The sequence below is a fragment of the Sphaeramia orbicularis genome, chromosome 1 (genome assembly GCF_902148855.1).
Source record: "Sphaeramia orbicularis chromosome 1, fSphaOr1.1, whole genome shotgun sequence".
NCBI lineage: Eukaryota > Metazoa > Chordata > Actinopteri > Kurtiformes > Apogonidae > Sphaeramia > Sphaeramia orbicularis.
In genome coordinates, this window is record NC_043957.1 from 32,658,881 (window position 1) to 32,683,401 (window position 24,521).

At 37.0% G+C, this 24,521-nt stretch overlaps 3 protein-coding genes across 8 annotated transcripts; all 3 read right to left on the reverse strand.

The window, feature by feature from the left end:
- Positions 1–554: 554 nt before the first annotated feature.
- Positions 555–8,569, reverse strand: nsmce1 (NSE1 component of SMC5/6 complex). Of its 4 annotated transcripts, none has more exons than XM_030136039.1 (8): positions 8,505–8,569; positions 6,197–6,319; positions 5,645–5,766; positions 5,469–5,546; positions 3,412–3,558; positions 2,773–2,889; positions 2,229–2,355; positions 555–676 (listed from the first exon to the last, which is right to left on the reverse strand). In XM_030136039.1, the coding sequence occupies exons 2-8, from the start codon at positions 6,312–6,314 to the stop codon at positions 642–644; spliced, it is 744 nt and encodes a 247-aa protein (XP_029991899.1). In that variant the 5' UTR covers positions 6,315–6,319; positions 8,505–8,569; the 3' UTR covers positions 555–641. The 4 variants fall into 4 exon arrangements, with proteins under 4 accessions (XP_029991899.1, XP_029991882.1, XP_029991891.1 ...); XM_030136022.1 differs by having other exon boundaries at positions 6,197–6,317; positions 8,373–8,569; XM_030136031.1 differs by having other exon boundaries at positions 6,197–6,317; positions 8,472–8,558.
- Positions 8,570–9,464: 895 nt separating this feature from the next.
- Positions 9,465–18,141, reverse strand: vps37a (VPS37A subunit of ESCRT-I). 3 transcript variants are annotated; one of them, XM_030135984.1, is made up of 13 exons: positions 17,893–18,141; positions 17,670–17,789; positions 16,071–16,145; positions 15,628–15,745; positions 15,350–15,453; positions 12,764–12,980; positions 12,554–12,624; positions 12,286–12,413; positions 12,108–12,166; positions 11,675–11,743; positions 11,356–11,499; positions 11,163–11,251; positions 9,465–10,817 (listed from the first exon to the last, which is right to left on the reverse strand). In XM_030135984.1, the coding sequence occupies exons 2-12, from the start codon at positions 17,777–17,779 to the stop codon at positions 11,171–11,173; spliced, it is 1,176 nt and encodes a 391-aa protein (XP_029991844.1). In that variant the 5' UTR covers positions 17,780–17,789; positions 17,893–18,141; the 3' UTR covers positions 9,465–10,817; positions 11,163–11,170. The 3 variants fall into 3 exon arrangements, with proteins under 3 accessions (XP_029991844.1, XP_029991851.1, XP_029991837.1); XM_030135991.1 differs by having other exon boundaries at positions 12,764–12,977; positions 17,670–18,141; XM_030135977.1 differs by having other exon boundaries at positions 17,670–18,141.
- A 467-nt stretch (positions 18,142–18,608) lies between these two features.
- Positions 18,609–21,293, reverse strand: LOC115420597 (piggyBac transposable element-derived protein 4-like). Its single transcript, XM_030135965.1, has 2 exons — positions 21,084–21,293; positions 18,609–20,524 (listed from the first exon to the last, which is right to left on the reverse strand). Exons 1-2 carry the CDS (start codon positions 21,233–21,235, stop codon positions 18,949–18,951), a joined length of 1,728 nt encoding a protein of 575 aa, XP_029991825.1. The 5' UTR covers positions 21,236–21,293; the 3' UTR covers positions 18,609–18,948.
- Positions 21,294–24,521: the final 3,228 nt, after the last annotated feature.

Sequence of the window (24,521 nt, forward strand, 5' to 3'; positions counted from 1 at the left end):
CCAGTGCTCCACACCAGTGGAATACACTTCCTCTAACTCTAAAGAGCACGAAGTCCACTGACTCCTTTAAGAAGGAGCTCAAAACACATCTTTTTAGGCAGGCATTTAGCTCGGGTTGATGTTTTATGGGCTTGTGTTATTGTCTGTTTTTCTGTACTACTGTCTTGTTTTTATCCTATTGTATGTATGACGTCTTATTTTAAGCTTTTACTAACATTTTATTCTAAACTGTAAAGCACTTTGTAATTTTATCTGTGAAAAGTGCTATATAAATAAAATTTGTTTACTTACCTTTCAACATGACTGACTGGAAAGAGAACAAAAACAAACCTAAAATCACTCATGTAGATTGCATATAGTTTTAGTCTTACCATTTTACCAAAATGTACCATATTTTCATTTTTAATTGTAATTATGGAATTCACTCCCCCTGACCTCTGCAATGAAGATTCACTTCCACACTTCAAATTCCAACATTATTATTATTATTATTATTATTATTATTGTTGTTGTTGTTATTATTAATAATAATAACAGTAATACACATTAATGTGTACATTGAACATCTTTATTACAAACATTTTTAAAATAATAAACAATTTAAATAATCAGAACAAAAGGCAGATTTGGTGCAGATCTTCTCATCTTCTGGACTGAGATCGGAGCTGTTGAACTTCTGTAATGAACACAGCAAATTATTATTACGTTTATATATATATATATATATATATATATATATATATATATATATATACATATACATATGTATAATTTCAACTCAGTTATTTTTTTATCATACTTGCAGTTTGTATGTACAGACATAACAATGATCCTCCCTTAAACAAGCGAAAACTCCACTTTGTCTCAGGATGGAGCTTAAACATAGCAGCTGTTAAACTAAAATGACCTTTAAAATGCATCATATATGTAGGCAGGTGTATATACACCAGGGATTAAAGCAAAAATTTTTCATCTGACTGAAAATTTTCTTCTGGTCAAAATCATTGGCCACTATTAAAAATGATGCAATACAATACTACTATAGCGTACAAGTTTATATAGTCAAATTTGGCAATACTGTAAAACACACTGAATGGGAGAGTGTACAGGTGTAGAAGATTAATAACATGGATAGAAAAAATGTCATGAGTGGTATTGGTGGGGGGTCTGGGGGTCCTCCCCAGAAAATTTTTAAAGCTTCAGGTCAATTTTGGTGCTCTCTGGTAAATTTTAAAGGGTATGAAAACCTTTGAAGCAAGTCACAATAATAACTAGAAGAAAACCTTACTGCAAAAAATGAGTGAAAAACTTTTTATTTAACAATTTAGGAACTCCAAAAACATAACTCCAACTCCAACAGCACATGAATTTTGGGGGAAATGTCTGTGTAAATGTAACCCTAACCAACTAATCTTTTATTTTTTCTGCTTTTTGGCACGTCAAGTGAAATTACGTCAACTGAAACAGAAATTATATTCCGTTATAGATACTCTCTGAGGGTATTTAAAATACAGTGGCTTTGCAAATACCAAGGGTGTTACTCATTCATTCCGTTTTATCTTCGTACTGTACCACACAGATAGAAATAAGATGCTAAACGGGTCAAAATAAAGCACTTATGCAGTCGGGCGCGTAACCGCGTAAGACCGCGGCGCGCACAGCCGCACGCACAGGAAGGGTACATGCACACAAACACACACACACACACACACACACACACACACACACTAGTCATATACCGGCAAGAGGAGATCAGCTATGAACCCAAACATGAAGGTACATGTAGATCAGTTCTGTCTTCTTCCCTTTTCGCTGTGGTTCTTTCATAATGAAAGCTACTTGTTAGCACTAAACTAAAGTTAGCGTCTGGAGGCTGAACTTCGGTAAAGCTGAACTTGTCCATGTGTTTCTGAGGCACAGAATGAGCAGCGTTTCCTTCCAAAGATAAATAGTCACCAATCTCTCCTCCCGACATAAAAATAAAGAAGTCATCTTATTATCATCACTGTTAAACCTATCAGCCCCCTGTGCCTGTGTTAAACACCTGCAGACCCAGGACAGCAGACCCAGGACAGGATCGCGGTGCCGACTGGACTCCGCGAAACACGTGGGGAAGTTACTTCAATATGACTTTTTTCCCCCCTCAGTTTTTCCATTTGACGGAAATCCGTCGTGGTGACAGAGAACTTTAATCCCTGATATACACATATGAAGACAAACGTGAATACCTGGAATTTCATGTGGCCAAAAGTCATCACATGCTGGACACTGTGGCTCTGTTCGCCCTTTGAAATATCTGGCCACACATGGATGGTGTATTTTTATGCCACATGTAGGATTCTCACAGATTTGGCACTGGAAGAATAGATAATTAGGATAATTAGTGAGACAACAAAAAATGAGGACTTAGGCAGAAAAAAAAATCAGCTTTGTAAAAATTAAAAAAAATTTTGTGCAGATTTTGATGTGATTGGTCTTACTTAATCCTTTGCATCTGTTTTACTATCAGATGCCAATTGCAATTAGGAACTAAGTGTAATTAGTAAGAATTATGACTTGTAACAACACTAAAAGAAAATGTTCAATTTTCAACTTAAATAAGTGATTTATTAAATAACTACATAAATTAAAATATATGCATGTTTGTGTTCATGGTGTTTTAAATACTGAATTTCTTTGTGCTTCATATGTTAGTATTTGCATTCAGGTGTTTATTCACACATAGATAACATGAAATAAAGATACAAACTGAGCAATGTAACTTTCATTCACCTGGAAAGCGATGTTGTGACAGATGTGGCACACTTTAACCTGGTCTTGGTACATTGTGCGGATGTATGGCTCCATTTCAATGATACATCTTGTTGACAGGGTGTATTCTCCCCGTTTCTAAAGAAATCAAAAAGAAATAGTTTGAATCAAGAGACAGGTTTGAGTTGTCACATGTTGAATTCATGGTCAGTTGATAATCAGCACTGCCGGCCTTTAGCTTAAGTCAATGTTTCTCCACCTTTTTTGAACAAATGCCCACTAACAGCATCATGTGCCTCCTGCCACTCTGACTATCCCCAAAAAAATTTGTGACCAGGGATGTCGTGGGTCATACACCTCTGTAGATAAAGCCCCCTTCACCTCATCATTTCCCACCTGCCATCCCCTGAAAACAAATTTGTCATGATTTTTTTCCCCCCTCCTGTCCTGTGCTCACGCCCCCCCACAAGAGAACCACTGGCTTAGGTGATGGAAAATGACCTGATTTAACTTAATTCATGTCAAGTTAAATCTCTTAGTCTACACAGATATTAAATAAGAATGTTTGTTCAAATATATCTTTCCTGAACATACTAAGTGCTTGCTGTTTGTATAATATGTGTAACTTAAATGTGTATGTGAAATCCTGTTGTATTTAACCTCGTTGAGCCATTTGTCGTGCACCAGTCGGTTCAAAAGGTGCTCTGTCTCACTCTTCTTCAGTTTTTTGGTAGACAGGGTGTCTGCGGTGTTCAGGATGTCGGTGGAGGAGGCCTTGCCATTCTCAGAGCTCACGATCAGGTCCATCTGAAAGAAAACAGTTCAACTAAAACCCTCTGCTTCTACCACTCAAATATCACTACAATTTAAAGCAACCTAGCAAATCCTGGATAATTTCGCAACCGATTTGTACTGATGCTTTTAAATGTAAATGTCTTTAAATGCCTCTTTAGTCTTGTTGCATCTTGCTGTACTCAATTTTCTTTTTACCTTACTGTTTTAACTTTCCTCTACAGTGTTGTAAATGATGCAGTAAACACTATAATACTTGCACTGGACAGCTGTTTTTGGTTTGTTTGATTGATTGATTGGTGTATTTATTTCAAATCTGAATGTCAAAAAAGAAGAAAAATAAATAAACAAACAAAACATTTAAACATAAGAAATACAATACATATTCGAAAATAAGAAGTATAACTTATAAACTCCCACCCCTTCTCCTTACATAATTAAAAACAATAAGCTTCCTAGTCTAAACATATCTATACTCTAATGCCTGATACTTACTGTTAAATAATTTAGTTTGTGGCTTTATATTATTACGAACAAATATAATATACTTTACACAAACACATCTATAAACATTTCATCTTTCCCAAATAAACATAAATGAAAAAAACAAAAACATAAAATAAATAAATAATAACCAATAAATTGGTTTTTATAAGAGGTCAGACCTTTTCTAAGTACTACATAATGGAAATTCCTGCTGGAAATCACACATTAAATATGTTCAGGTGAAAACATGGAGCATTGCCGTCGTGGGAAAAACAAGGCATATCCTCAATCAGACAGCACTTTATGTTGTACTGTAAATTACTTTTACCGTATTTCAGTTACTGTGTTGAGATGTAGGGGAAACACATATAAAAACAACATATAAACAATATATGCAATGCAGATAAAGGCATTTAGACCATACAAATTAACTTTATTCAAGATTTTATGTTCAAGCTCTAAAATTTCCAAATTTGATTAAGTTTAAAACAGCACAACTAATATTTAAAGAAAGACATAAAGTACATCCAAATAAAATACAGAAATTGTTCTCAGAGAAAGAAGGGGGATATAATCCAAGAGGGAAACTGAATTTGAAAACGCACTGTCAGAACAACTGTAAACAGGATGTGTTTCAGTCATAGGGGTTAAATTATGGAACAGTCTAAGAGATGGATTAAAGCAAAGTAAAAGCAGAAATCAGTTAAAGGAAAATATAAAATACATTTTTAAAGAAATATGATACATAAAATATGAATATAATGAGTAACAGCAGTTTAATTCAGGACGGTAATGTCAGTGTTTAAAGAAAGAAATATAACTGTATTGTTTTGTGCTGTTCTGTTGTTAATTTCAACAGATCCATTTTAGTTTTGTGTAATGTGAAGGGGGTAGGCACATAACATGTACGTTTATATTTCTGTCTACTCCTTTACAAACGTGGCAAGAAAAGCAAATCTAAAAGTACCATGTAAAAACTGTGAATGTTTAACATGTTTAAAATGAAAAAACATGTCTGTCTGTAATACTACTTTAACCCAATACATTGATATAAATCAGGTAAAATGCAGTTTCAGAGCTTTTCTTTTTCATCACATTCGACCCGTTTGGGTGTTCAGAGACTTTGTAGTGAATGTGAAAACAGTGTCATCTTCTATAACACTGATTCACTGGTAAAATCCATGTAGTCTGACAAATGACAGCGGTTGTAGATGCTTGATTTTTTATGTTCAGTAAATCATATATTTTGCTGAAAAAGTCACTATCAGTTTCTATTTTTCAGCCCATTCAGCGTCACAGTACTGAGCAAATTAGAATATGTCAGTCAGCTGTTAACATATTAATGTGGTTTGTTGTTCTGGTCCAGCTCCTCCATAGTGCCCCCTATCTGTAATGGCTTTGGATACAAGAGTCAACAAACTTGCTTTATTTCAACTCACAGTTTTCCTGAACAGCTCCAGTTCAGTGTCAGTGTAATCCGATGACATTCTGGTGACATCTGTCTCAGCCATGTTCACCTACACAGGGTGGAAATGAAACTGATTAACTGTGAATATACCAGATTGTGGCTTTATAGTAGCATCCAATCAAGACATAAGTCTGAAATAAAACTTACTAAGGCATAGTACTGGTGACCACTGTCTTCAGACATTCCTTTTCTAATCTGCATGAACATGGGCTGGAGCTTTGAGTTGATGGTACCAATGAAATCATCCAATTTGTCGAGGATGCACTGTGCTGAAACACAGTAACACAGACAGTTTGTTAATGTTAGTGCTCAGTATGTTTATATGTCTGTGTTTATGTATATGCTGTGTGTGTATGTATACATGTGTATAAGAATTGTGGGGGTGCTGGAGGGGTGTCTTTGCAGCTGTTTTTAAGTTGTTGGTTGTTTTGTTTTTGTTTTCTTTATTTGTTTGTTCATTTTGTCTTTTCCTTTTGTAACTGACTGAAAACATGTTAAAACCAATAAACATTTAAATGACACAAAAAAAATGTTAGTGCTCTCTTATTCACATTAACCCTTTAAGTGCTGGAGTTTATATATGTATATATGTGTATAGATGGACGGACGGGCAGACAGACAGACAGATAGATAGATTGATTTCAAATGCTGTCTGTTATGATCTGCAAACTGCCTATACAAGTATAGAAAACACCTCACTGTTGTGTGTTTGGCAACAATGCTGATACAGTGTTTTTGCGTCTTGTTCGTCCACAATTCCATTGGCCATCATATTCTGCAGGAACCTTCGATGGCTGTCTCCCATCTGTTGTGACATGACCTATGGTAGAGAATGACTTTTATAAGCTTTCATCCATATTATAATGAAGATATGCAGCAAAAAGTAAAAAAAAAAAAAAAATCATGCTTTTTATTAATAGTGTGATTAGCATGTGAGGTGTGCCTGCTTAACAAATACACAACAATATTTGTACTGCGGTCACTGCTATCAAAAGACCATCTGGGTTATGCAGTTTAAAAAAACTGGTTAGGAACTGCTTTACAGTAAGTGCACACAACAAAATAAATATAATCCTGAGAATACAAAACAGAAAAACAAGACAAATAAATACAATAAATACAAACAGAAAATAAGGACAAAAAATAAAAGCTTTAAGAAGCAGGTTGTTCCACTGCAAAAACACATTTTTCTTTTGGTACCAAGGCAGGGTTTTTGAGCCATTAGGTGTGTCTGAACCCAGAGATCTCAAGTATCAACAATAAGGAGTCATACACATAGGCACCAAACCTTTAAATCTACAAGGCCGCTTGTCTTTGTCAACAACCACACTCATGTATGCATTTGCCAATAACTAAAATAACTGCAACAAAACTTCAAATAGTCATTTTTCCATACAATAAAGACAAAGAATAAAAAAAGGACAAGTTCAAGAATGATTTCAGTGATTAGAACACATCACAATGACTACAAGTATTGTTCTTCCCAGTATTTTTAGACATTTAAATTCTCCCAAAGTAACAACTTCTGACAGTTCCAGGGTCTTCTGTAAAGCAGACTGTGAAGAAGGAGCAGCTTATGAAAAGTTGTTTTACCAGATTCTGTTCTAACTTTAGGAACCACCATTTGTAGGATGTTCTGAGAGCACAGATCAGATTGCTTTTAGTTTTAATACATATTTGTGCAAATGTAAAATGAATGCAGCCCGAGGAGAGATTTATAAATAAATACCAACCAGTGTTACGTATGCAGACATAAAGAGAATAAGTACACAAAATACAATGGGGAATTTCAATTTTTGCAGCCAAAGTGCAACGGTAAACTGGATCCAACTTCTTTATGAGCTGTTCAGATTCATTCAGAAAGACCAGATCAAGCTCACCCAGCAGAGGTAAGACAGTGGCAGAGAATAGGTGTCACCTTGCAAAGAAAGATAAACAGGAATTGTTCCTGAGGTAGAAAACCAGTTTAAGTTGCAGTTTATGAACAAGGCCTTCAATGTGTGACACACAAGTGATCAATAACAACACCTTAATACTAACATGTTCAGTAAGTGACTTTCAACTCCTTCAGCATTTTTATTCTTATAGAGATTATCTGTTGGGTTATCTGTTTGTCAGTTGAGAATTCGGATTTGTCTGCATTTGGCCCTAGTTTGGTTCATGCAAAATGCGGACCAATACTGATTCAATTAACATGATCATCATTAAATACTTATTATGCTAGCTAACCGTTGCCGTTGGCTACAACTAGGAGATTCATTTCATTTCCATTTATTTCGTTCATGGTTGTGCATTTCATCAGCAGGTGAACAAACATTTACACACCCATGCTCGAAAAGGAGCAGGATGAAGAAAATCTTATATTTCCTGTCCCCTTCTAAATAACAAAAGCCTTCATGGTTAGCTATACACAACTAGCTATGAAGTCATACTGTATAAAACCAAACAAAATACATCCAAAGATAATAGAAAATGAATACAAAACCACATATCTAGGAAGTACAAAACATAAGTAAATATATACCTGACGAAATGATGCAAAACAATAACGATACCAGACCTAAATAAGTACATAAATATGTCACAAGATGCAAAAACAAATTCGAAGCAAAATATAAAAAGTTAGAACTGTTCATATAATCTCACTGTTCTGTCTTTATACATTTTTCAGTTCAGTTTCAGTTCAGACTGTGTCATAAACTATCACGCCTTCACATCTAACGATCATTGTGTCATTCACGAAAAATGAAAAACCGAAAAACGACGTTTCTATGCGATTCAAGACAGAAAACTATCAAATGATGAGGAGTTACACTTAGTGCGGATTTTGTTGTTTGTCGAAGCATAAGCTGTGGGGTTGAATCCTGACACTTACTTCAGTCTGAGACGGAGCTTTAGCGGCAGACAGACAGTCTTTGGACTCAGTTGACTTTTAAACTCTAAACCACTGCTTTCTAAATAAGTTACAACTCACTAAATTGCAGAACAGCTCATCTTTAACAGGAGTGGTATCAGTAACTTTATCAGTACTCCAGTTCGCGCTTTCCGTCTTAGGTTTTCGTCTTCTTCGCTTACTTCCGCTTTGCAGCACTAACCCTGAAGCCGCCTCACCGCCACCTGCTGCCCCAGAGGAGAATTACAGCGCACAAAATCGCACTGAAATTTTCAATGTTTTTTTTTTAAATTATCTCCCTCGGAGATTAAATTTGTTAAATCTTACATACTTTAATAAGATGAACTGGGGAAAAAATTACAAAGGTGCTAGTTAGCTGATGTTAACAAAGGATACAATACAGTGTTATTACATATATGTTGGTTTATGGACATTTATACAATATTCATAAATCTTCCACTAGAAATAATGTGTAAAGTGAATGTATTATAATGTACAGACAGTGTTTTGAAGTAGATCTGGTAGTTCTGACTCAGAGCCTCTGAGACAAATATTGCTTTGGGGTAAAACCTATTCTCTCATTAATTCTCACAATTTTACATTTTGACTGAAGACTGTATCTTCTGCTGTAACCAGCATTTTTGACTTAATTTTTCTTTATTAGTGACTCAAACTTGGTAAAGCTTACTATTTTTCTTTTTTATTCTGGAGGAATCTTACTCATAAACCAACGACTTTGACAAAACCTGGTGTAAGTAAAGGAGAATTAGCTGCAAAATACACCATGAAATGATATTTATTATTATTGTTCTCTCAATGCTTTGGTGCTATAGAATAGTATTTGGCTTTTGATTTGTCCTAGCTCCATGTAATTAGACTGTCTATTGGAACAATCCTAAAAGTGTGTTGTTCGTTCACTAGTTTTGGTTGTACAAATGCCACCTGGTGGCAAATCATTACTTCTGTGTATTTGTTTCAAAAATATTTCTACTTTCTGCACATTCAGTATCTAAATGCTTCACCATAAAAGTTAAGCTCACTCAGTGACTGTCACACAAACACACAAAACAGGTGTTATTTATTCTAAATGCTTTATTACTCTAACAAATTAAATAAGAACATATGATACAAGGTGTCTGAGTCTTTGATTACAATATAGCCTATTATTAACATTATTTAAATACAGTATCCAATGTTGTAGAGTTTTACTGCAGCATTTAACCTAATACTCCTCAGCACTTTCCCATATCTTCTGATGGTTGAGGAAAAATTTCAAGCTCAAACATTGTAAAACTAAATCAGTATGTTCACATACACACAAATAACTCGATTACTGTAAAACACAGCATTATGGTTAGAGTGATTAAACCGTTCACAGTACTCTTATTTCCACATACCCTGAGTCTGCATAGTAGGTGTTAATCTGGTTAATAGCATGTGGTAAACATTTTCCAAGCGCCCCACAAATAAAAAAGACAATATGAAGAAAGTTCCTTCAGTTAATAACTATTAACCATGACCAGAGGCACCAAATAGACAGCTCACACTGACCTCTTACAAGCATGAGCAGAATGATTGAAAATGTGGACTAGACTGTGACAAACCGTACACATAACTCAGTTACTGGGTAAGCAGAGTACTGCCTTTGTTTTGTAATCGAATTATAGATGACTATGCAAACACACCAATAGCAGTTGGAGTTCAGGACTTTGTTTAAAGGTCAGTAAAACAGACTGTTGACATCTGAACAGCCAAACATATCTTTACCTTTAAGGGGGACAAATTCATCAACTCAAAACAGAACCAACCACAGATTGCAGGACCAGCTTGACCTTTTGACAGCCAAGGGGAATTTCTCTCTAACATAAAGTCCTGCCCTTGCTTTTTTGCTGATAAATCAAACATTGGCAATTTACCAGTAACTTTATGGCAACACTCATTTACTGCATGGAAAATGTAAGACTGCGAATACTGTTCCATGCAATGTTTATGCTCTTCCAAATGACTTTGCATCAACCACCCTGACTCAATGTAGATGCTGCTCTTACTAAGCAAGGTGAAATACATCTCAGAAAGAAAAGAAAAGATAAAAACAAGTCTGTCATCCACTGTCAAGTGAAAAGTGGACAAACTGCATGTGCAACTGAAATTATCCACAGTGTCATCAATCTTAGTAATGTGACTGAAAAAGCCTTTTTGGCCTCCACTGGTGACTCAATCACTTCTCAATCTTGCACTCAAACAATCACTCTTAAAACTATGTTTTTAGCCCAGATCTGGGCACAGCAAGCTTCCGTCTTCAGCCCACAGTTGCCTTCTTTATCTTCCAATGTCTCCTTGAATTCCTTGTTGACTCAGTGTGCTTTTCGTCCCCTCTAACATGTTAAACCTTTCAGCTGGCAGCAGTTGGCTGAGAAAATACCAAACCTGGAGATCAAAAACACAGCGGGAAGAGTAAAATTAACAGATGTGTCACTGAACTGCCACCTGAGGTAGATTTCAAAAGGCTAATTCATGATAACATCATCAACTTTCTAATCAGTTTCTCCGATGTGTTATTTGATGATAACAAAATGTCTGACAGTTGTATTTAGAAATCACTGCCAAGAATCCACTACATGTCCAGACTCTGGCTCCAAAGAACAGAAGCAACATGGCAGCTCATGCAGCTGGAGTATTTTGATGTCCACGTTGATGTTCAGTCTACAGAACCAGCAGCTGCCTTTCATTAGGACTGTATGGGTGTTACCATGTTGTGTTTCCATGTTGTACCTTGTGTTCTAATGGCTGGTCGGAAACTGTCCATGTGTGTTGATAGACTGTTGCAACTTTTCCTCTTTGGCCCTTCTGCTGTGGCAAATCTGCAGAATAACAAAACATCTCCTTCTTAGTTAAGTGATTAAAAACAATTCACACCAAATATGCCATTGATGGTCACACTAGTACTGCACGCCAGGCCCCTCACCGTTCTTTTCTCCATAAAGCTTGTAAGGAATTCATCTATGTCGGTGCGTCCTTCTAGGAAGTTTTCAGCCGTCTCCTCCGATTCCTCCTCAGCCTGGTGAGCGGCTACTTTCAATCGGGCTTGAAGAGTACTTAAACTGCAACTCTGAGAGACAATAAAATGCACAAATATTCAGGTGAGTACTTTAGAGTTCTAGTTCACCTCTGTCTTCCTCTCCAGTATTGAATTACTGAAACAAATCCAGTTTCAGAATTTGAGAAATATGTATCTGATGGATTATAGCATTGGGTGCATGTCTGTTACGAGTGTAAGGCCTTACCTCACTGAGTTCATGCTGTCTCTGCATCTTTGTCTCAAAGGCTGACTTCATCTGAGTCAGCTGTTCGTACTGTCACAGCAGACAAAAACCACAAATCACACAGTTACACAGTGGCCTGAATGGGTTTGTTTTGTATGTGGTGCACACGTATCTTCTTTATATACCAGGTACAGTTTAAATAAAATTAGAACAAAAGACAAAACACAAGAATGAGAAATTTTAGATAGTAAAGAGGACAGAATAGAATGTACAGCAAATACAAATAAATAATAAAAGCAATAAAAAAGACCTCACAAACAAAAGCAGAAGATACAAAAGCAATACTAAACTAACTAACTAAATAAAAAAGAAAAACATAAGAATAAAATCATGTAACATCAAGTCTATTAAAATAAGTTAAAATAAGAGTCTGATTCATGACGTGATGACTAACTTTGTAGAGCATTTCTTGTCTTTTCCCTTCCAGCTGTGGCTCCATTTGAAGATTCTTCTCTGCAAATGAACAAAAGATGCAGAAATTAGAATTAAAATGAAATGAAAATTGAAGTGAAATAAATTAAACCATTGTGCTGATAACTGGCTTTGAGTACCAGGTATGTCCAGGTACTTACTGGCCATGTCAATAATACTGTTGACCAACTCTTCTTTATCACTGGTGACTTGTTTGAGTTGTGGCAAAGTAATAAAGAATTCAAGCAGCACATCTTCGTTTTCAGACATGTCTGACAACTGGGTCAAACTAGAGAAGGACATGAAACAAATGCATGTTTTAATTAGTGGGAGAAGAGAACATTCCCTTCATTTCAACACAAAGTAAAACCTGTTCACTGTCCACATGTAGACAGACAGTTAAAAGTGAAAGTAAATTGAAAACTTTACTTCTTTTCACAGAGTTCAGGAAAAGACTCTGGGATTTCAGGCATCTTGTACATGTGTCCGTTCAGCCCAGCCTGAAACACACAGCGATAGAAACGTGTGACATTAGTAAATTAATCTGCAGTCTGTGTACAATAATTCAGCCACCAGTTAATGTTCTTTCAGTGGAACCATTATTATTGTGCACAAGGTAGAACTTAGGAGGATGTGTACCTGTGAGTCTCCTGTAGGAACCGGCAGTGGGAGGTCAGTGATGAGTCCATATGGGACTGGAGCTCGAGGGGGCCCGTGAGCACTGTCGACGCCTGGGTGAGGGATAGGAGCTGGAGACGGAGCAGGTGGCGGGGTCTGACTGGGACCCACATGGCGAGGACCATAATGGAAACCCTGAGCTGGGTAAGGAGGGATGCCTGATGGCTTGTACATACTGCAGTAGTGAAAGACAGAGGGAAGTAATCATTTTACTAAAAATATGACAAATATATCACTAAAATTTAAAATGTCTTGTAAAGCTGGCTTTTATTTCATGAAAGAACACTAATATTTTATTCAAAATTATTTCTGATCTTAATTCAAGGTTTCTGCAGATTTTGATAAGACCTATTTTTTGTCCCATTCTGAAAGTGGGGGCCTTGGGTGATGCTTCAGACGTGGATACAATACAATACTCAGTGATGCTGGTGTTACTAGTTACTTTGTATTTTTCCTGACTTCACATGCTGCCAAAAATCAAATTAGAAAATTTCTAATTCCAATCCATTTGTAAGACTTGTCAGAATCAAATATAAGATATTTAAAGAGACTTTTCATACATTACAGTCCAAACCAAGATTTATCTTTTGGTTACAATAAGGTTTTATTTCACACTGCACTTCGGTGGGTACTTATGAATTGCTGAATGACTGAATGATACATTTATGCATACCTATACTGTTGCCTATTTAATATCAGGTGGCGTTGCCCTCCTGTCTTTCAGTGTTCTTTCTCTCTTTCCTTCTCATAAAATATTTTAAAGGTTCAGGAGATTTACATTTTTCATGATATGAGTTTCATCTCTCTCTCTACCCATGTGCAACAGCAGTTCATTTCCTTTTGTTTGGCCGCTGACTGTAGCCTTCTGTAACTTTCTGTAATTGGTCAGAAAGTTCAAAACATTCATGATTTAGACCAAAATCACCTCTTTGACCAGGGGGAGGTTTCAGACCTACAATTTCAGTTCAGATGAAACTAAAGTCTAAAAGTTTGTATCAAATGAGGTAAGTTTGAAAGCAGCTCAACACATTTTAAGCCCTAAAATTCTGAACATGAAGTGCATGCACTTGAAAACCCTCGACCTTCAGTCCACGTCAAAGTTTTAGCACATACTGACGGACAGACAGATGACATACTGATGACGGCAAGGGCCGAGGGTAATAACAGTACTAAACATGTGGAAACCCTGTTAGAACTGCATGTCTCTTATACACACAGCAACATGAAGGTCAAATGTGTACTAGCTTCTATTGTGCGATACATCAACTGCCAAAGAAACATCTCAAATAATAGATGTTCCGTAAATTCCGGACTATAGACCACACCTGAATATAAGCCGCAGACCCTAATTTTAGAAAGAAAATCAATTTTGTACACATATAAGCCGCGCCGGTTTATAAGCCGCGGGTGTCCACCAGTGGTGATTTCTCATAGACTGCAAGAGAAGCCCGGCTTCCCCTATCATTACGAAAATTAAATGGTTAAATATGTTTGGTTGTGTTGACATTTCATTGACTACACATGTGTTAAAACACGTTCATCTCACAGACGACTTCATTCAGAATCAGCTTTATCACAAATCATCAGACTCGATGTTGTTCACTTCTCATACATTCCCGTTGCGCTGTTTCCTCATACGATCTATGGTCAATGCATTTCCCCGTTGAAGCCTGGCTTCTATGGGAGTCTATGGGACCGAGTGGAACCTTTTTTTTCATTGCGTCAAAACTGGACGGTAATTGGATAAAGGTTTTCTTTGAGTTCAAATGAAATTATTCCCTGTATGTAAATGGGTATGATATGTGTGAGCTTGCTGTCATATCTATAGATTGATTCGTTGTTAATATGATGATTAAAAAACAAAAGACAAAAAACGAGGCAATAAAAGGATAGTAATAAAAGCACATTTTCTCTTTGTTTTTTTTTTTTGTCGGTGGACTTATCGGGGTTTCCTTTAGATTTGTGCCGATACGGGATTGACTTGCTTTTGCGCCGGCTGTGGATTCAAGGACTTAAAATGACTTAAAAGACACTTGAAAGTGAACAAATTTTTGTTTTTCGTTAGAGTAGGACTTTTAATTCATTTTTAAAATGTAAAGATTAAAAACAAGTAATTACGTCTGTTGTAATATCATTTTCATTTAACTTTACGCACGACGTGCGCATTAATTCTGAGATACTTTAAATTTATGACGGTCTCTGGAGAGCTTTATTGGGTGTTTTCATTCAGAGTTTTGTTTTGTATATTTGTGAAACAATATTAACATTTGAAGGTTTACTATTTTTCCTTAAAAGTTCCCCTTTTGCATGTGTTAATATTAACTTTATAAAGGTTAAGTTGTTAATGTTATCCATTCCTGCATACCTGGTAACAATAGACAGATTCTTCCCTGGGGTGTGGCAGGCAATAAGGTAAAATCGTTGTATAAGCCGCGTCGGAGTATAAGCCGCAGTGTTTAAAGCGTGGGAAAAAAGTAGCGGTTTATAGTCCGGAATTTATGGTATTTATTTGTACTTGAAACACTATCTTTAAAAAATGAGACTCACTATGGAAAGCCTGTGGGGCCAGATGACATCAGGGCAGGAGGACTCTTCCAGAACTCATCCAGCAGACTCTGAATGACTTTACCCAGATCTGAGTGCATTCCGAACTACAACATACAGAACAGCAAATATTAAAGAATAATCAGCAACCCTCAAAATGATGCAGTTATACACAGAGAGATAAAACATCTAACGTTTTGGAACATGTAAACATCACAACCCAATGACTGTCAAAAAAGGTGACCCATAACCAAGAAACACTAGCCTGGACAACTACTTACATTCGTGATGAGAGAACTTGTGACCAATGTGCCATTATTGCTGTCTACTAAATGGTGACCAACAGGAGGATAGACACTAACCACTGGCTTCTCTTGAGGAAACTGAGGAGGCAGCAGTCTAGAGAAAGCAGAAGTATAAGTTCATCTTTCATGAGTTACAGTGAAGGGTATTATAAAGAACTTGTTAAGTAAATCAATGAATAATAAACACCAAGATCATCTACACTTCTATTATCCAAAACTATCTGTCCTTTATAGCAGTTAGATAGCCCTATCTACAAAGATATGATCAGACTGCATGCCAAATGACCAATGTACAGTGTAAATAATCATTTTTCCAACAGAGGTCACAGTTCAAACCATGTGACTGTCTGATGTTCAGACAGCCTGCTGTTTTATTCAACAGTATATTAGTGTGATGTCATGTGTGAAAATGTACTCACATATTAACACTAATGGTGGAGTTGTTGACTGTAAATGGTATCCTGTACTCCACATCCTTTTGAATCTCTGCAAGGCTGTTAAAAAGTAAAAACACACAAATGTCACAATTGGTTATATTGTGCCTTAAGGCAGGCAGTGTATTTTCAACGGTCAATTGAAATGTCTGCTTTTATTTAAACTTTTTCTAACAACACATATTTATAACTATTCAAAGACATTTACTGACGAGACTGTGTCATTGTTACTGCACAAGAAAAATCTGTACTTTTGGAACAATATTCTTGTTATGACCAGTTGAAAAACTAGTGAAAATGAAGTAAGATCAACAAGAAAACAGAAGTTACCATCTTAAGTTTTTCAGATGAAATTACACAAGTAAATAATGGCCAACAATGGTATATATGATCTAAGTATTTTTTTACTGCTGGACTGTTCTAATGTTCGAATTTGAGGTACTTGTAATCAACTTGACCTTTTCCATTTTATGTTGGTATTCCACTACATAAATATATTCAACTAATATGCTTGCATTTGTCTATAAATATGAATTCATTTTCTGAATATTCCCCATCTTAAGACAAACCAACTATTTCAAAGTGTGGAAAATACCTTGCTATGAAGGTGAAAACATTTTCAGCGCTCATTAAAAGTTGTATTTCTAGAGATGTGTGACTTTAGCAGTGACATTATAAATGTAGCATCTCATTAGATATATAAGTGGTTAAAATGACCACAGTCTTGAACTTCTACAGTAGTAAAATACAACATAAAGGATGGGTATGCACATGTACACATACACCTACTTCCACCCTCTCAAGAAGTTTCAGCATTACACATTCCATTTCTACATGTTTTTCACACCATCTTTCTTTTAAACACAAATGTTACACAGATGTTTAAACATCTAAATCTATTTGACAACAGATGCCCTGTGATAATTGTTTGTTTACACCCTCACCTCTACCTGACTGCGTGATATAAACTGTAACAAAGACGATAGAGCTCCTTGGTAAACAAATGCTAATACTTTAATCTCTACATCTAATTATCCAACTCCTACCAAAGGGACATGTGTGACAACTTGGCGTGACAAACACTACAATGATCACACGACAGGGACAGTCACATTAGTTTTAAAAATAGACTCCGTCACTTGACTGTTTTGAGATCAGTTTTTTTTAACAGTGCAGAGCAAATCATGTCGAGCTAGTTAGCTAATGTGAGCTGTTAGCATTAGCCGTTCAGCAAAAACAGTGGGCTAAATCAAAACACTCAAGCCGTGGGTTCACGTAGAATCGGTTGGGTCGTAGATATGTTTATGTGGTCTGTTAGGAACATTGGGAAGGCAAATATGAAGCTATATTAAAGGCTGGGACTATTTTACGCTGTTTCATAGACTTAGACAGACTTAAATGTTAGTCAGAGGGTTAGCTATGCTAGGTAAACATCAGCTGTACAAGTAAACACAGCTCACATGTCTCTTCAACAAAGCGGCCCAGGAGACGTTTGTGGGGATAACTATTTCGTAGAGTTGAGAAATAATATTTAAATATTTCGAGGAAGGGAGGGTTTAAAGCCTGGGTTACCATCCACGTTACCTGGGGTGAGCGGCTTTAAGTGACTCGATCTGCCTCTGTCTTTGTTGCTGTAAGCTGTTCAGAGGAGGAAGAGGTCCGGAGCCTTTGGACAGGGGGAAAAGCCAGTTCATCCTCTTCTGGCTAAACCAAGGGCTGGGTTTAGTTACTGAATCTAAAGGCCCACGAAGACGAAATGTGAGAGAAACTGAAACAGGCGGAACACGCTGAGGTCTGCGGTGCTAACCCGTATTAGCAGCTTGACGACTCGTTAAGTGAATGTTGTCCAAACGCCGCTCACTCCGTACTGTTACGTTACAAAATCACATGGCGTATTCCTGTGTGAAGTGAAACAACAATTCCACGTTATGTCTATGAGTTTCTGTGAAAACTGAGTTCTGACTTTAACACCACTAAAGCGACAGATACTTAAAGCTAAAGAAAGACAACCACCTTCCGAGTGAGCACCAGGAGCTTGATCAACTTATTTACGTGTTACGTCAACCTGAACTATACGTAAAGCGTAACTTCCTGTTTTCATGTTTTCCTTTTAGTTTTTTTCTTCCCAGAATAACATTTCTCTAAGATGGGCTTCCGTTTGATTTATTTTTAAATACCTAAAGTTTACAAACCAATTGAAAAAAAAAAATTAAAAAAGGGGTTGGTTAATATGACTGTCTTATGCAAAAGCAGTATATAAGTTGTTAGGTAAAATATTGACAACTGTTAGCCTGAAGAAGTGGCCTGTTGTGTTACTACGTCTGAACCAGTGTCTGCATTATGTGGACACATAATGTAGATCTCCTGAACATGAATCATTATTTGACAACATTGGAAACACTAAAGTGTCATACTATTTTATTACCATAATTTAAAAAATGATAGATGCAAGACAGTAAATGCAATAAAATGAAAAAGGAAAACTGAACACATTAACAGACCATGACAGATCAAACAAAGCTATTTTTTATTAAGTCCACGTTGCTGTTCACTTTCACACTTATGTTACTACACTATTACATTAGTTATTTCACAAATATTTTCCAGAATGCTTTGAAATTTTAATCTTCCAAGTCAAAGCATTTTATTTGTCAGTTGATCCCTATTTGCTGCAACTCTTCAGAACAGATTATGTGCAATATTTTACAGAGAGCTTTGGATTCCCAGAGTCCTAAATAAGAACTAACTCCCAGAATTCCAAGTAATGCAAATATAGCATAAAAGGTAAAACTGAGATGTAATCAAATGACATACAAATATGTCAAACTATATACAATGGGGTAGAGTTTTTTTGTTTGTTTTACTATGTATGCCACTCTGCAAAGCAGTTTCTGTCCACAATGAGACACAGAGCCACATTGCAGGATTGGCACTTCCAGGGGGTGAGATTTCTCTTTTTGTCCACCTGGCTGCAGCGTTGGCAAACCCTGCGGCCCTGTGTGGCTTTCAGGCTGGCATCTGTTACTGTGGCAATAGCAATAGGAAAATGGCCAACACTTTTCTGGATAGGTACACTTGCACTGCCCACCCCACACAGCTGGGACACTAGTTCATTTTGGAAGTCCTTATGAGCCATGGGCTTCACCTGTTTTGAGGCACTGATGTCACAGTGTAAAATGTAAGCATTTGTTGCAGCAACATCAACAAGGTGCAAAAAGATGTTGCGGTACCAGCGTGTGGTTCTGTGGTGAGTAGAATAGTACTGGAACATGTGGTCAACCCCACGCATGTGTTTGTTGTAAGCAATGACAGGGGTGGGGCAGGAAAAGTTTTTCACTGCCCAGTGTCCACCTTCCTCCTTCACCCTCCTCTTGACTATCTCCCCAGAAACTGCTGGATGGATTGTGGAGCATACAGACACCTCCTCTGTGTCCTTCCATTTAACAAAGACCAGGGAGCCCTCCCTGATCCATCTCACCGTGCCCCTCTCTGATTTTCTGGTGAGGGCATTTTTTCTCCCAGTTGGACACCCTTTCATGTTGTCCCTGTATCTTCCACAGGCTCCAATCTTCATACTGGCCAAGTCGAGGAACAACTGGGGGCTTGTGAAAAAATTGTCCATGTAAACATGGTAGCCGCTGCCTAGGTATGATGGCTGAATCAGCTGCATCACAGCATTATATGAGAGCCTATGCAATGTGTGTGTTTTGCCCACATAAACATTGAAATTTACAGTGTAACCATTGCTCGAGTCAGCTAATACAAACATCCTGCCAGTTTTTGCTTTGGTGGCAACCATTCTCTCATAAATAGCCAATTCCTTCCTTGGGTGATAATAAGCCTGGCAGGCGCTGAGGATACTGTCAGTGAGGGGCTTTATCCTAAACAACTTGTCATATGCTGATGTTCTCTTCCTCTCGTCATCCTCTTCTGGGTCACCAGGGTGGATGTTCCAAAGAAGAGCCCCGAATCTGTTCCTCGTCATCACGGTAATTGGAAATGCCACAGATGTTATGGTATTCTGCTTCCAGTAATCCACAATACTTGGCAGTGACACCAGTGATGTGTATATAATGAGCCCAAGGAACTTGTAAAACTCTTCAACTTCAACATCAGCCCATGTGTACTTCTTCCCAATTTCTTTGTTTTTTGCTGCATACCTGTTGGTGTGTCTACAGAGGGTCTGCACTGTGGATGTGGAGAAGTAAAGCTGGAATAGGTCTATAGGTGAATAGGCTGCATGGGTGTCCACCTGGGCTCCTGGTGTTCTCCTTGGCATGAACTTGCTCATTAGTGGGGCAGTGTCAGGATCATTTCCTGTTCTCCAGGGTTCTAAGTGATGGTGTGGCTGAGCATGCAGAGAACTGGACTTCATTGGAATACTCCGCCCATACCCTCTCTGGGTCGGCCTCCGTGCAGAGGGTCCATTTTCTTCGTCACTATATATGACCATAAAAATAATGTGAAAAAAATTAGAGACTGTTTAAGTTATTGTTCATATGCACAGGGTGTAGGATTGGATAAGCGTTGGCCTCTTCCTATCCCCTTTCAGGCACAATTGTTCTTTTATTATTCCATTTTTGTTTTATTTTTTTTCCCCTATGTTTTGTAATGTGTTTGTGTCTGAAAAAAACTAAACTAAAATTAAACATGGTGGACTGAGTAGAAAATGTTTACATTAAAACTGTCATTCTCTGGCTCCCTACAACAATGTGATTACACAGTTTACAAAAGAAAATCTAATACTTTAAGAGCATAGACATAAATATATAAAACATAAAATATAACCAAGTATAAACACCATGAAAATAAGTGTGTCCATCTATTTGAAATGAATGAGTTTAATCATCTACATTCAGCTACAGAAAGAAAAGGCTAAACATTTACTCATCTGACCATGTGAACCTACAAATATATAACAATGTGTGATTATACAACAGGTTTACGATAGAGCAATACACAAACAAGCTATAAATATCCATTCTAAGTTGCCCATACCTCTCCTGCTCTGCTTCAGATGTCCAGTCTGTTTCCTCCTCATACTCTGCGCCACTCTCCTCCTCAGATGAGGAATTTGAAATAGGTTCGCCTTCTGGATCCTCTCCGTAAAACAGCTCGAGGGCTTTGTGGACATTCAGGGAACGTTTCATTCTTCTGCCTTCTTCTCTTTCAAACACACTTTCTCCTAGCTAGATAAACATTTCGTCTTCGCGCCACAACCTCCTGCTACTAACTCCCACTGTTTACTTCCGGTTCGACGCTTTTGGACCCTCCCCCTTAACGCGTCCGTCATAACTGTTGAACTGTCGAATTAATCACGTCACCACTCACATGTTGTGTCAACGTCATGTACTGGGAAAGTGTCGTAAATCTACCCTTTTAAGTGTAAGTGAGGAGGTGCACTGAATGTGACCTAGTTTGTTGTTACATTTGACACCTGTTGATTCACATCAAACATTAACAATCATCTTAATCTAAATGTTCTATAGAATAACTGTTCTGTACGGTGGCCCAGAGGTGCAACAGGCCAAAAAATTATCCACTAGACGAAAAAAATTATCTACTACAAGAAAAAAAAAAAGAGAACAGCCTAAAAAAATTATCCACTACATGAAAAAAATTATCTACTACAAGAAAAAAAGAGAACAGCCTAAAAAAATGATCCACTAGATGAAAAAAATTATCTACTTCAAGAAAAAAAAGAGAACAGCCTAAAAAAATTATCCACTATAAGAAAAAAAAGAGAACAGCCTAAAAAAAATTATCCACTAGATGAAAAAAATTATCTACTACAAGAAAAAAAAAGAGAACAGCCTAAAAAAAATTATCCACTAGATGAAAAAAATTATCTACTACAAGAAAAAAAAGAGAACAGCCCTAAAAAAATATCCACTGTAAGAAAAAAAAAGAGAACAGCCTAAAATAAATTATCCACTAGATGAAAAAAAAAATCCCCTATAAGAAAAAAAAGAGACCAGCCAAAAAAATTATCCACTAAAAGAAAAAAAAAGAGAACAGGCAAAAAAAAATTATCTACTAGCCCCAAAAATTATTCACTATAAGAAAAAAAAAAGAACAGGTGAAAAAATTTATCTACTATGAGAAAAAAAAGAGAGTAGCCCAAAAAAATATCCACTATAAGAAAAAAAAAAAAACATCAGCCACCTTTTCAATTACGGGGGCGCTGTTTACCCGAAAGGTGTCTTGCTTTAAAATTAAGACCACCACAAAAAATAAAAGGATAGGCTGAAAATTTTTTAAGGCTTTCGGCTAATGTGGCTAATGCTAAGGAAGTACCCCACCGGAAGTGGAGGTCGTGCGCTAAAAAATAAAGTTATTTTAAAATATAGATATTTCCATTAATATAGTTTGCAAAGCAGTTAAATGATTAAATACGGTTCCAGTGTCTGCTCAAGGTTGGGCATGGGCGTTAAATGGTTAAGGTTAGGGTTAGGGTATGGTTGGGGTTAGTTTTCAGTGGTAAATGGCCCTTGTGTGCACTGTGTGAAGGTTCGTTGCTAAGCTAATGCTAACGCGAAAAGTTGACGGCAACTTTGTGTTATTTTATTTTGAGAGGAGGAGAAGAGGAGCTTCCTGTGGAGCTCCACTATCATGGCATTGCCCATTTGTTTGCAGGTAGACCTCTCCTCCTCAACTCAAACGGAGTGTCTTCACTAACACTAGATCAAGAAGGACATTTTGTGGAGATAAAGATGTGTGCCGTGGTACCGCAGTGCCTCGGCACCTGGCAACGAGCTGAGCTGTGGTACCGATCCATGGTACGCGGTGCAGTGCTCGGGTACCTAGCACCGAGCCGTGGTACCGCGGTACGTCGCGGCACCAGCCGAGGTGCCACGGCACCTCGCGGCATCAACCGTGGTGCCGCACCACCCGAGGTGCCACGGTACCTCGCGGCACCAGGTGTCGGTGCCGCAATATGCACTTGCTGTCTCTCAACAAATGGGCGATGCCATGATAGTGGAGCTCCACAGGAAGCTCCTCTTCTCCTCCTCTCAAAATAAAATAATTTTAGAACTTCTTGTAGCGAATATTCATCAAAAATGATATTGAATGTCAGGCAGTTGAACAATTCAACACCGTAATCACACAATTGTTTACTCGCACTGGTAGTTCACAAAGTTGCCGTCAACTTTTCGCGTTAGCATTAGCTTAGCAACGAACCTTCACACAGTGCACACAAGGGCCATTTACCACTGAAAACTAACCCCAACCATACCCTAACCCTAACCTTAACCATTTAACGCCCATGCCCAACCTTGAGCAGACACTGGAACCGTATTTAATCATTTAACTGCTTTGCAAACTATATTAATGGAAATATCTATATTTTAAAATAACTTTATTTTTTAGCGCACGACCTCCACTTCCGGTGGGGTACTTCCTTAGCATTAGCCACATTAGCCGAAAGCCTTAAAATTTTTCAGCCTATCCTTTTATTTTTTGTGGTGGCCTTAATTTTAAAGCAAGGCACCTTTCGGGTAAACAGCGCCCCCGTAATTGAAAGGTGGATGATGTTTTTTTTTTCTTATAGTGGATATTTTTTTGGGCTGCTCTCTTTTTTTCTCATAGTAGATAATTTTTTTCACCTGTTCTTTTTTTTTTCTTATAGTGAATAATTTTTGGGGCTAGTAGATAATTTTTTTTTGCCTGTTCTCTTTTTTTTTTCTTTTAGTGGATAATTTTTTTGGCTGGTCTCTTTTCTTTCTTATAGGGGATTTTTTTTTCATCTAGTGGATAATTTTTTTTGGGCTGTTCTCTTTTTTTTCTTATAGTGGATAATTTTTTTAGGCTGTTCTTTTTTTTTCTTGCAGTAGATAATTTTTTTTGTCTAGTGGATAATTTTTTTAGGCTGTTCTCTTTTTTTTTTTTCCTTATAGTGGATAATTTTTTTGGGCTGTTTTTCTCTTTTTTTTTTTTCTTGTAGTAGATAATTTTTTTCATCTCGTGGATAATTTTTTTAGGCTGTTCTCTTTTTTTTTCTTGTAGTAGATAATTTTTTTCATCTCGTGGATAATTTTTTTAGGCTGTTCTCTGTTTTTTTCTTGTAGTAGATAATTTTTTTCATCTAGTGGATAATTTTTTTTAGGCTGTTCTCTTTTTTTTCTTGTAGTAGATAATTTTTTTCATCTAGTGGATAATTTTTTTAGGCTGTTCTCTTTTTTTTTTCTTGTAGTAGATAATTTTTTTTGTCTAGTGGATAATTTTTTGGCCTGTTGCACCTCTGGGCCACCGTAGTTCTGAAAATCAGTAATAGGTTTAATTCTATTGTAAACTAATTTATTCCAAAAATCTTCGTAGTTTTAGTCATACAAGTCACTGGATTTTGTTTATGAAGAAATTAATCAACTGACCCCAGTTTGAGATATGACTGTATGTAGTCAGAATAAAGCTTGTATCATGAATCTCAGTGATTAT

What these genes read in the sequence shown, in the direction of transcription:
- nsmce1 (XM_030136011.1), bottom strand. Translation starts at nt 8,343, where the DNA reads ATGCTTCGACAAACAACAAAATCCGCACTAAGT. An exon ending in TTGTTGCCAAACACACAACA is followed by an intron (nt 5,767 to 6,196) that starts GTGAGGTGTTTT and finishes ACTGTGTTTCAG; the next exon opens with CACAGTGCATCCTCGACAAA. An exon ending in GTCACCAGTACTATGCCTTA is followed by an intron (nt 5,547 to 5,644) that starts GTAAGTTTTATT and finishes CACCCTGTGTAG; the next exon opens with GTGAACATGGCTGAGACAGA.
- vps37a (XM_030135984.1), bottom strand. Translation starts at nt 17,779, where the DNA reads ATGAACTGGCTTTTCCCCCTGTCCAAAGGCTCCGGACCTCTTCCTCCT. An exon ending in TTCCTACAGGAGACTCACAG is followed by an intron (nt 12,625 to 12,763) that starts GTACACATCCTC and finishes TGTGTGTTTCAG; the next exon opens with GCTGGGCTGAACGGACACAT. An exon ending in CAGTATTATTGACATGGCCA is followed by an intron (nt 12,167 to 12,285) that starts GTAAGTACCTGG and finishes GTTCATTTGCAG; the next exon opens with AGAAGAATCTTCAAATGGAG.
- LOC115420597 (XM_030135965.1), bottom strand. Translation starts at nt 21,235, where the DNA reads ATGAAACGTTCCCTGAATGTCCACAAAGCCCTCGAGCTGTTTTACGGA. An exon ending in TCTGAAGCAGAGCAGGAGAG is followed by an intron (nt 20,525 to 21,083) that starts GTATGGGCAACT and finishes GGTCATATATAG; the next exon opens with TGACGAAGAAAATGGACCCT.